The sequence below is a fragment of the Myodes glareolus genome, chromosome 4 (assembly GCF_982192425.1).
Source record: "Myodes glareolus chromosome 4, mMyoGla1.1, whole genome shotgun sequence".
NCBI lineage: Eukaryota > Metazoa > Chordata > Mammalia > Rodentia > Cricetidae > Myodes > Myodes glareolus.
In genome coordinates this window covers 87,893,437-87,906,314 of record NC_142029.1, presented here as the reverse complement: position 1 = coordinate 87,906,314, position 12,878 = coordinate 87,893,437, and the positions used below count along the sequence as shown (strand labels likewise).

The 12,878-nt window shown below is 36.3% G+C and overlaps 1 protein-coding gene across 1 annotated transcript; it reads left to right on the top strand.

The window, feature by feature from the left end:
* Positions 1-5,424: 5,424 nt before the first annotated feature.
* On the top strand, positions 5,425-6,363 carry LOC125409837 (olfactory receptor 8B8-like). The gene has a single exon (XM_048449018.3). It carries the CDS (start codon positions 5,425-5,427, stop codon positions 6,361-6,363), a length of 939 nt encoding a protein of 312 aa, XP_048304975.3.
* Positions 6,364-12,878: the final 6,515 nt, after the last annotated feature.

The window sequence follows — 12,878 nt, the reverse complement described above, 5'->3', positions numbered from 1 at the left end:
TCATACAGTGTACTTTGATCATAATCACCTGACTCCTTCTCTATCCAGATTCATTCCTAATCTTCCCATCCTCTCCCAATTTCATGACCTATTTTTATATGTTTATAAATAATAGACCTAGTCATATATGTGCTGTACATATGCTCATGAATGTGTAGTTAACCACTTGAGCATGACTAACTTGGCAGGGGTTATACTGTTAAAACAAACTGACTCTCTTGAGCTAACAACTTTCAAAAGCTTCTCAGTTAGTGTTATGGGTTCATGAGCCTTCTCTCTCTATTTCTTATATCACCTAATAAGTTTGCTAGGCTAGGGAGAGTCAGTATTTTAAGTCAGTGGCCTTGTTAGGATGCCCATACTCTGAAAGATGCCTCTACACCCATGATAACACAAACAACACCAATTACCTTAGTAAGTGATAAAAAGAGGACATAAATTTGAGAGGAAGATGAGGTAGAAGGGCAATAAAAGGAGCTAGAGAAGGATTGGGAGTGGATATCATCAATGCACTACACACACACACACACACAATTATATATATATATATATATATATATATATATATATATATATATATACTTTCTCATAGAATATGGAGAAACTAACAAAAAGAACTGGTAAATCCCAAGGTAATGGCAGATAACTTCAAGTAAAAAAACAGCTAATACTAAAGGCTTTTTGAAAAGTTATTTGGAACACTTCTAACGTAGAAGCTTCCTAATTAAAAGTTAATATATTTATGTCACCATATAATAGGCATAACAATATCTCAATCAGACATTTTTTTTTGCCACTAGCTAAAACCTCCAATGCCATGAATGAGTTATATCATGCTAACTTACTGACCAAAAAGGTTCCATAGACTGTCCACAGACATCACAGGACATAAGGCTATTATTATTGCTTTCCCTCAAAAACCTGAAAAAAGGTTTCATTGCTGACATCACTTATATAACTGAACTTGGAGACAGATGGTTCCTGGCTAGAAGCTTCACTCTACGGCCTAGCACTCTCAATGCTGGAAAGTAATGTGCATGGACTGCAGGAGAAACATAAATAACAACAACAACAAAAAATCAAAACAAAAACCAACCAAAGAAAAAATTCTTAACATTTTACATGGACCATATTTTAATAAATCACCAAGTCCTAATCATCATGGGACCACAAGGAAAGTCTGTCCTATAGAGAACATTTCAAGTTTGCTCTAAGGAATTATTGGTCCCTTAGTAATTTTGGAGATCCAGAAATATTTCAGATTCATTTGAGCAGTTGTTTTTTTTTCTTTTTATCTTACATAGAAAAATCTGCAGCTGGATATTTTCTTTTTTCCTTCTTTCTGCTATTTTATTTAATTTTTCCCATACACTTCACCAATCCTGTGCTTTGTTATCTAGAGAAATGACCTGTATACTTCTCATGTTCTGATGGTTCTTTCTGAATTTATTTAGACTCGTCAGCAAATTTTCCTGCTTCAAACTTGTGCAGTTTAATATTAAATTAAAATGTTAACCAAAATTTCACTCTTAACTTCTGCTTTCATCCCCACAATTTAATTAATACTTAGTCTAGTGTCATTAAATTTTTTGTTACCTTTGTTTCCGTCTCTCTCTGTTATGGACTTTTTTAGTCATTCTTTGCAAAGCCTTCCTTCCTTCGTTCCTTTTCTTTCTTTCTTTCTTTCTTTCTTTCTTCTTCCTTCTTTCTTTCTCCCCCTCTCTCTTTCTCTTTCCTCCTTCCTTCCTTCCCTTCTTTCTTTCCCTTCTTTCTTTCCTTTCTTTCTTTTTTCTTTCTTTCTTTCTTTCTTTCTTTCTTTCTTTCTTTCTTTCTTTCTTTCTTTCTCATTCTCTCTCTCTTTCTTTTGTGTTCATCAAATCTTCTCTGAACATTACTCTATTAAGATGTTCCTCCCTTCCTGGCTCACTCTCTGTTTCTTACTTTCCTTCTATTCCCACTGCTATAATTGCCTCTGTACCTAAGACTGCTGCCATCTCTCTAGTGCTAGTCATCTTCCCCAGGACACTCTGGCCATATTAATCTTCTGAGTCCTATAGATCTTTCAATTTTGTGCCACAGAAGAATAAAACCTTTGATGTCTCCCAATGACATCCCAAAAGAAAGAGAACATTGATTTTAGCATTTTAGATTTTATAATGCCTTGTTACATTTTCCTCTTTGATTTGAGTCTATGCTATAGTTGTGTGACAAAATAAATTGAATATTCTCTGTGTTTTTAGAAAATCAGAATGACATTCAGGAATGGAAAATATATGTGATTTTTTTCTTTCTCAGATTAGTAACTGTAGTCTGGAGTTCACTGTGATGCTCTCTAGGAGTTATCCATGACTCTACATGCCTTATGGATGTCGCATTACACACATTCTTGTCTATAAGGAAAACCATTGGCACTAGATAAACTTTCTGTGTGTGGGACAAATATTCTGTTTAGTATTTAGTATGTATTCTTAGAGAACATAAGAAGGATACTAATTTATTCATTTTTCTATATAAATTTATAAAGCTCCCCATGCACATGTCAGGTTTAATTGCCTCAATATTAGCTCTGAAGAAAGCATCCATATATTTTTGATCTTATGGACTTAGATAAAGAAACATGTGTGATATGTATGAAGGCAGACATTATAAATAAGAAAATAAAATTTCATCTGTTGAAGGAAAGTATGGAGAATCCACAGTACATGGGACAGGTTTTCATACTTTTCTAATGAAGAGTTTCCAAACTGGTAGGAAAATAATGTATGTAACAATGAAGCATAGATGCATGCTGTAATGAAAGAATGGTTCAGGCAGGAGATCAGAGGGCAGACTAGAGGACTGAGTTTTAGGAGGGGTAACAAACGCTAAAGACCTTTGAGAAAGTCATGTGTAAACTATTACTGCACAAGCTTCCTAAAATATTTTTATGTCCAGAAAGAGTTTCAATTTATGTACCTTTTTCTGAAGAGACACTGTTTCTCCTAGACATCACAAGGTATAAAATAAAAGCCTAGAACCAAGATTGAGCTATCTTTTTTGGAGTTGCTAACCAATTGTGCCTCCATAGATCTTCTAATATTACAGGGTATTGATACTGCTCCTGAGTATTCCCAAACTTGATGATTAGAGCCTACTTCAGAAGACACCATACAGTCCAATCACAACATGGAGAAATAAAGGTTGTGTCAAACTAAAACTGGCTCTTGTGCTTTCTAGCTTTTAAAAAAATTCGATATTGACTTATGAGCTGTTTTGTATTCTCTTTTTTATTCTTTGGTACTTTTAAAAATTAAAGCAATGGACTTAGATCATACAACACAATATACAATGTCAAACTCTGATACACTCATTCAAACACACAGACCTGAATAGAAGGTGTGATAATTTAACTTGCATTGTATGAAGTCATCACAGGCAAATATTTTCCCTCAGCATGGTTCAAAGTCTCCTGAGAAACTAATCATTCCCCCATATTTGTCTCTCACCTGCTCTTTGTCATTAAAGAGAAGAAGAATACATCATTATTTGAAAGTGGGTCATGTTTTGTGTAAGAAGTTGGGAGGTGAACCTGGTATTGTCCGGCTTTTACAGTCTACACATGCTATCAAAGGAGAAATGTAATAATCATTTTACCCAGGTGTAAACTCTAAGACCTACAGCAAAGGCTGACCTGGTAGGACATATACACTAGTGTAATATTTCCATAAGTTTTTTTGGAGTAAACAAACATTTTGGGATTGGAGTTCAGGCTTGCTCCACAACCAGTATTCATTCTTAGCATGGTTCTTGGGGCCAGAGAATAGATCAATCATAGGTCCTAAGAAGTAACTGTGACTACTCTGCTATGAATATAGTATTAAACTGAACCCTAATGAATTTCCATTATATGATATACCCATAGATTAAAGTATCTGTCAACTTTCTTTAGAGGTGCTTCTTCTGGCAGTTGATGGTAGCTAACACAGACATCCAAAACTAGTTATCAGGTAGACAATAAGGGACTGTGAATGCTTAATCCTACATAGAACCTCCACATTCTCTCAAGACTCATGGCTTGCAATGGAAGTAGGAATGGAAAGAATGAAAAAGCCAGAGGGGATGTTTTCAGGATTCAATATGTTCACTGCTCAAATGCATTCTCTGTGGTTGGAACAATATGCAAATATACTAGGATTAAGCCCACCAAAATCCAAGCATGGAGGGAGGATATGGTTACAAAGTTCCACCTATAACTGAGGAACTGTTGGTAGATGGTTACTATTATAAACCTAGTAATTTTTCTTCAAGGATGTGCTACCTGAGAGTCCTCTTAAACTTACATAGACATCCTTATACACATTTACATATGGGTAGTGTTGAGGGGACACATTGAGTTAAAAAAAACTATGAGAGAAAAGAATAGGTGAAGTTGAGAAGGAAGAGTATCAGGATATTGAGGAAAGAATTGTAGCAAAAGGATTAGGATTAGTGTGATCAAAACACATTGTGTATGTGTATAAAATTTTCAAACAAAAACATCAAAAGAAAACCATAGTGTATACCTCCTATAAGCTAATGTCATTGTTGTTGGACTAGTTTGTAAGCACCATAGTGGCAAAGCCTGATCTCTGAGGGAAATAGCTGGCAATCATAAGCCTTCCAATTTTTACTCAGGTCCCTAAGACTGAAAACTCATAGAAACCTCTTGGGTCATTATCTTGTGGCCCTTGTGACATGAGTAGATGCTACTTCCAACATCCGAGTGAGAGAGGACATCTGGGCAAAGCCCAAGCAAGAAATCATGATCCATAACTCACGGCTTCTTAGAATCCAGATGAATGAGGTCTCTGGATTCTCCATTTTAAAATTAATATCCTTATCACCGAACAGCCAAACCTAGTGATAACAGAAAGGAACATTTTTTTCCCTCTGGGTTATATCCCTTACAGTCCATCAGTGCTACTTATACTTGCCGCTCTGTGAGAGCAGTGAAGAGATAGCAAGGTTACTTGTGAGTTCTGCAAGGACAGAGGTAAGTGACAAATTGGATGCTTCTTTTGTTCTTTTGGATTTTGTTTGTCTTGTGTTTTCCTCAAATCAGCTCAGAGCAATCCAGTTAGTCTTTGATGTGACTTGTATCTTCTCTTTTGAAATGACTGCTGAGCCTGAATGGGGAGGTGGATGGTAAGGTAGAAGCAGAATATAGATGATGTAAAACCAAAAATGGTCATTAGTGCCCTGAAAATTATTCTCAGAGATAGGGCATTTTATATATTTAAGTTTATTTCTGTACACGAGCTCCCATAAAATGTAGAAATAAAAATCACAGAGAAGTGTGAACTTGAATTTATTATTTGATTTTTGTTCTAAGCCTTATTTTAATGGGGTAGTTTGGAGGGGCTGGGATCTCATTCTAATATTACTCTTTTTACTCTTCTCACAGCTATGACTCGAGGAATGGCCTCAGAAAATAACTCTTCAGTGAAGGAGTTCATCCTGCTGGGTTTGACACAGCAGCCAGAGCTCCAGATACCTCTCTTCTTCCTCTTCTTGGGAATCTATGTGGTCTCCATTGTGGGGAACCTGGGCTTGATTGTTTTGTATGTTTTGAACCCTCACCTGCACACCCCCATGTACTACTTTCTCTTCAACCTATCCTTCACAGATCTCTGCTACTCCTCTATCATAATCCCCAAGATGCTGGTGAGTTTTGTGAAGCAGAACATAATCTCCCATGCAGAGTGCATGACTCAGCTCTTCTTCTTTGCTTTCTTTGTTATAGATGAGTGCTATATTTTGACAGCCATGGCCTATGACAGATATGCTGCCATCTGCAAGCCTTTGCTCTATCAGGTCACCATGTCCAATCAGGTCTGTCACTTGATGATGGTGGGTGTGAATGTGATGGGGTTTGTGGGCGCAATGGCCCACATAGTTTGTATGCTAAATCTGACCTTTTGTGATGATATCATCAATCATTACATGTGTGACTTACCTCCTCTCCTGAAACTCTCCTGCACAAGTACCTACATCAATGAGCTGGTGATTTTCATTGTTGTGGGTGTCAATGTAACAGTGCCCAGCCTGACTATCTTTATTTCTTACACCTTGATTCTTTCCAACATCCTTGGCATCCGTTCAGCAGAAGGTAGGTCAAAAGCCTTCAGCACCTGTGGCTCCCATGTTGTAGCTGTTTCTTTTTTCTTTGGAGCTCTAGCTTTCATGTATCTTAAACCTTCTAGTGTGTCTGGGGATGAAGATAAAGTGTCTACCATTTTTTATACTATTGTGGGTCCAATGTTGAATCCTTTTATCTACAGTATAAGAAATAAGGATGTCCACATTGCACTGAGAAAAACTTTAAAGAAAAGTATGCTTGCCTAAGTAGAATCTGTATTGTTATGGAGGTAAATCTTTGGACTCATGAGGTTTACACTAGAGAGATGACTGCCTAGAGTCATCTAATTGATAGAACATTTGTTTACATGTGTGTGGCCATGCATTTGACCCTCAGTGTTGTAAAAACCATGACAGCAACTAAAATAACATAAATATCCCAAAAGGTATGGTGGGAAATTTGTAAAATCAAAATGATTTAATTTTATGCAAGATTAAGTTAGGTATTGAGGAAATTTCAGAAGAAAAGTCAGTGAAGGATGATTAACTCACCATCATTCAGGGGAGAGCAAACACTTTATAAGTCCCCAAATCCTATGTATCTATTTTCAGTATTGAAAACTGAACAAAACGTGTTCTGCCATCTGCTAACATGGTACACTGTAGCCCTAGAAATCACAAGGACTTAAGGACAAAACTGAATGATATTATACTCAGAAATGGAAAGTTCAAGAATTTTTTTAAAGTATACATTTATTTTTTTAATTTGCATTGTGTGTTTGGAGGATCGTATCAATGTCATCTTTAGTGCTAGGCAATTGTTCTTCCATTGCATTACATCTTAAGCACTACTGTGGCTAGGGTTCATCTAGAAGTTGCATGTATGTGGCTGTGCCTCTGAAGTACTGGTATCAGTAGTCTTAGCAACAGTGACTCACTGATTCAGTTAGTAATCCTTTGGGAAGATTAGTAGGAGATTTCATTGGAAAGGTTCCTTTGTTTTTCCATAGGATCAGGTATGGAGGGGAAATGCCCTTTTCGTTCTGTTTTTCTCTTTATAATCTTAAATTCAGTCTATAAAGCAGAAACGATGAGCCTATTGTGATTTCAGTGGTCACAGTCTAAAAATGAAATCGTGATTTTGGTCATTCAACATAAAGGGAACCTATATTAGATTTTCCATTCATGGAGTTGAGGGCAGTCAGGTGAATATAAAGACATGTTCTGTACTTATTGGGAAGAATTTGACTAAACAAGTTTACTGTGTGATGACTATTCTTATGTTTAAATGTTAATGATCTTGGGAGATATATGGAATAAATTTGCCTCTCACCTGTAATTTCCACTGGCCCAAGGACAGATGAATTGTTAAGGCCAGCTTTACAATGTAAATGAATCTGTTGTTTATCATAATGACCCCACTGCTAACTACTGCTTCTGCTTCTGTAAACAAAGCTGCTTGTACAAAACTAAAAGGATCCCTGCAGGACATTTGTTTGTTAAAAACTTGTGATTGCACTTAGGCAAAGATATGTGTGTGTTCAAAAATAGAATGCAATCTTCTGATTGGAGGATGCATGTCTACAAATAAATGAAGTGTAACCTTATCTTTTTTTTTTTTTTGCCTTTATTGCAATACTTCGCGGGAATCCTGAGTTCCAGATATAGGCCTGGTCAACCAGTGCCGTAATAAAAGCCTCTCTTTGTTAGAAATAAATTTATATTTGGTCATACCGGTGAATCTCTGAGTGACTCCAGACCCATAAAGACTAATCCTGGATAGAATAATTTTGTTTTTTCTTCAAATAAATGATATGATCTTAATCTGTTAGCAGTGATTTCATTCTTTTTAATAATTTTACTCTTATACAGTAAAGCAGAAAGAGACTGAGCATGTTTTCTATTTTAGACACCAGGGTATCTAGGTGCTGATCAAATATTAAGAATACAGCTACGAAGAAAGTTAAAGGTTCTTGTGGCCTCAAAAGCCTGTAAATTATTCAGGTGATTAAATAAATCATTTCTGTGTCTGTAAGTTTATATCAGACAATGATACCACTTGTTTTGAACAAATGTAATTGTGCTCATATTAGCTGTTTTATCTTGGTTTGGCTGGTAAGAAGGGATAAATCTTCTTGAGGAGGCTGTTGGCGACCAGACTGATTGTGGGGTTGTCCTCAGAACATCTAAGCAGATGGAAATGCTGAACAGGTATTAGAGGCAGGAAAAATCTTGATGAGGAGGAAAAATTGTTATGGGAAATGAGTGAATGCTATTGAAGGGGCTAAGCAAAGCAACTTGCATGTATATGTATTTAACTGATAAAAAATAATTGCACAAATTTAAAGGGCATCATTGTATAAAATGACAGATATTGTTCACCTGTAAGACAAATTGAGGGGCTACAACTATAATAAAAAAAATATGAAAACTGTTAGGGAGAGAGAACAAATTCTAGACTCCCTGAGAAATTGTTTTTCAAAATGACATGCGAGGAATGTATTCTGACAGATTAAAGTAAAAGACGAAGAAAAATCTGCTCATAGCACACTGTTAATTACCATCACACTGGTCAGCTAGAAATGCTTTGGGATTATGACCTATCATGGATTATTTGTGTCTACTCCAGGCAAGAATTTTGATGAGCAACAGAAAATCAAAATAACATTGGTGACTTGAATATCATGCCTCATGTTTTCCTGGGTGAAGAGTTTTGTGTTCTCATTCTTGTGAGATTCTAAGTTTTCATTTTCAATGTATTCAGCGTACTGATCAGTTCTGAGCACTTAATATTTTCCTATCCTTTCCTATTACTTATTTGAACTTGTATCTTCTGATAATATAGGTTTTGGTATCCATGCTGAATCCTCATTTATAGCCTCAGGAATAAGGATTGAAAGTTGTTGCAAAGAGAACCGGAGTCTCACTAACTGCTCAATCTAGGTTTGATATTTTTAGATCTGTTTCCACTTGTCTGCTGTTCTCCTTTGAGTTTTTTATTTGTCGTTTTGATTACCTATTTTTTATTTTTCACTCTTTTCATGTTTCTACAGTGCCTCAAGTTTTCTACAATACCCCCTTTTCTTTCTTCTACGTAATGTCTCTTCTATGCAACTGTTCTTTGTAGGTATCCACAGAGTCATTGTATTCAGCACGGTATCCATTGCCTATATCAGTACAATATCATGCTCTGTCTACTTATTTACTTAATGCCAAGATCACCCATTTCTTTCTCTTGCATAGCTTTTTTCCCAAGACAATCAATGGATTTGCATTCTTATTTCAAAGTGATTTCTTTCCTGATCCCGTGTAATAATTTTGCATATGCATATTTTTATTAGTTGAATTTTTTTTACATAGGGATTAACATAGATAAGAGGTGACTTAATTGTCAAAATTTCAATAACTTTTCAGGTTACTTTGCTTAGTTCTTTTTAAAATATTTGTGTTACCCTTTTATATTTTCACCTACATTATTGACATATATCAAAAAATCATATGGAAATTATTACATGCAACAACACATTCAAATCATATTGAATAAATAAAATGCATTTATATTTGCCATTATTATGCTAAAATAATGGCAGTTACTACCTTTTTAGTTATTGTATGCTGGACACTTTTAAAGATATTTTAAAAAGCTTGCTTAAATCCATAATACTATGCTATTGCTTCTATTTTACAAGGAGGAAACTCAGACACAGAAAGGTAGATCTGAGATATGATCACGGATAAAACAAATGCATTATGCTACAGAGCTCATTCACCTAACCACCACAAATATTATTTTGATGAGATGGGACTTACATTAAGAGAACATGAGCAAAGAAGGCAAGACCAGAGGGAACCTTCATCCGACGATGGATGGCGATACAGACGGAGACTCACATTGGAACACCGGACTGAGCCCCCAAGGTCCAAATGAGGAGCAAAAGGAGGAAGAACATGAATAAGGAAATCAGGACCGCGAGGGGTGCGATCACCCACTGATGCAAGGGGACTGATCTAATGCGCGTTCACCAAGGCCAGTTGGACTGGGACTGAACAAGCACATGATCCAACCAGATTCTCTGAATGTGGCTGGCCCGGAGTCTTTCTGAAAAGCCATTGACAATGACGCTGGGACTTGTTTCCTCTGCATATACTGGATTTTTGGAATCCAGTCTGTTTGGATGCTCACCTTCCTGGACCTGGAGGGAGGGGGGAGGAACTTGAACTTCCCACAGGGCAGGAAACCCTGACTGCTCTTAGGGATGGAGAGGGAGGAGGAGAGGGAGTGGGGGGAGTGGGAGGGTGTTGGGAGGAGGGGCGGAAATGGAAACTTTTATAATTTAATAAACTTTGAAAAAAAAAGGAAATCATTAAGAAGTTACTTGCATTTTGTGCTCCAAATTTTTATGGAATTTAGTTTGTTTAAATGAGCATTTATTTCTATGGTTATTTGTGAATTTATTAGGTTTACTTCTCTTCCTAAGTTGCTCAGACTCAACAACAATGACAACAGGCTCTTTCCTAGTATTACATTTTAGTTAGTTTTTTGAGAATATCAAACATTGTACTTTGATCATATTCGCCTAACTCCTCCCTTATCCCAATTCATTTCTAATCTTCCCACCCTCTCCTGATTTCATGACCTATTTTTGATTTTTTTGCCTTTGTTTTTGTCTTTTGAGACAGAGTTTCTCAGTTCAACAACCCCAGCTGTCCTAGAACCAGCCCTTATAGGCCAGGCTGCCCTTGAACACACAGAAATCCAACTCCCTCTGCCTCCCAAGGCCTCAGATTAAAGACATGCACCACCTATGCTTGGTTTTTATTTGTTTTTAAACTATACACCTAGCTGTATATGTACTGGACATATATTCATGGGTTTGGGGTCAACAACTTGAATATTACTAACTGGGCAGAGATCATTTCATCAAAGAAAACTAACTCTCTTAATTCTAGGAGCTATCAATACTCAATAGTTTCTGAGGTAATGGTATGGGTTCATGAGCCTTCTCTTCATAATTCACATTCTTGTATCACCTAACAAGTGTTAGGCTAGGGAGAGCCAGTATTTTTAGGGAAGTGGCTTTGTTAGAATGCCCATACTCCAGTAAATGGCTTTATATCAATGATGACAGAAACAGCACTGATTTGACTAAATGGGTGATAAGAAAAGGACGTTAATTTGAGAGGAGAATGAGGTAGATGGGCTATAAGAATGTTAGAGAAGGGTATTGATATCATCAAAGTACTATATATAGGTACACACACACGCAAAGACACATATGAGACTTTCTCATAGAATATGGGAAAACTAACAAAGAAGGTTTGTAAGAGCCTGAGTTTATGGGGGATAACTTCAAGTAAAAAGGCAGATAACACTGAAGACATTTTGAAAGTTGTATGGGACACTTTTACTCTAGAAACTTCCTAATAAAAAGATGTCACCATATGTTGGGGAAGACAATACTTCAACTCGATATTTGTGCTACCAACTAAAACCTCCAATGCAATGAATGGGTTATATGATGTTAGCTTGTTGACCAAAAGGGTCTCATAGACTTTTCTCCAGACATTACAGGCCACTGATAAGGCTATTATTATTGCTCTCCCTCAACAAGCAAAGAATAAGGTCTTGTTGCTGACAATACTTACTTGGAGATTATTGAACTTGGAGATAAACAGATGGTGCCTAGCTAGAAGCTTCACTCTACTGCCTACCATTCTCAATGCTGGAAAGTAGTGTACATAGATTGGAGGAGAAAAATGAATAAAAAAAATCAAACTTAAACCAACCAAAGAATAAGTTCTTAACATTTTATATGGAACATATTCTAATGAATTATAAAGTCCTTATCACCATGGGACCTCAAGGAATGTTAATCCTGAAGAGAACATCTCAAGTTTTCCCTAAGGATTTTTTGGTCCTTTAGTAATTTTGGAGATTCAGGAATATTTCAGATTCATTTGAGCGTTTGGTTTTGTTTTTCTTTTTATCTTAAATAGAATATTCTGCAATGGGAGCCAGAAGTCAAGCAATTTAAAGACAAAATAATAAAACACAGTATCCAGGTTTTCTGTGTATTTTCCATTTTTATGTGGCTTTAATTTTTTTGTTTTTTCTTTTATTTTTAATTTTATTTATTTTTTGTTTTTTTTGAGACAAGTTTCTCTGTGTATCTTTGACTGTCTTGGAACTCATTCTGTAGACCAAGCTTTCCTTGAACTCACAGAGATCGGCCTGCCTTTTCCTCCCAAGTTCTTTGATTAAAGATGTGTGTTACCACACCCACCCACTTTCTTTTTTTCTAAAGGACTGTTTCTATCCTTCTTCTTTTCTCCCAAACCTATGTGTATTTTTAAATACACTATAAACTCTTTAGATTTTTTTCCATCTGAATCTGTCTTTACTGTATATCTCTCTTTTTCTGACCATATAAGTCTTCAATTTGCTTAAAGATATGACCAGGATTAAAGTCGTGACTTTGGTGACTGTATCCACCCCACTCTTTGGCTTCATGAGAATCTGTTTCATGGCAGAAGTACTGGCAGGAGCCACTTTTTTTTTTTTACCAGAATACTGTGGAGTTTCTAGGTTCACGCCACCACCAAGAAATGTGTTGTCAAGTTGTTCATAAACACCATTTAAGGATTTGTTAACAGGGCCTCTAAATGAGCTAAATGAACTGTACTGTTTTTATTGCTAATGCTGATTCAGAAAACCTCTCTTAAATGATCTGCACCTCTGCTTGTCTCTAAGAGATAGAGCTCACCAGAGACAAAGCTACAAT

Bases quoted from the DNA above. Each gene is read 5' to 3' on its own strand.
- LOC125409837 (XM_048449018.3), top strand. From the start codon at position 5,425: ATGACTCGAGGAATGGCCTCAGAAAATAACTCTTCAGTGAAGGAGTTC.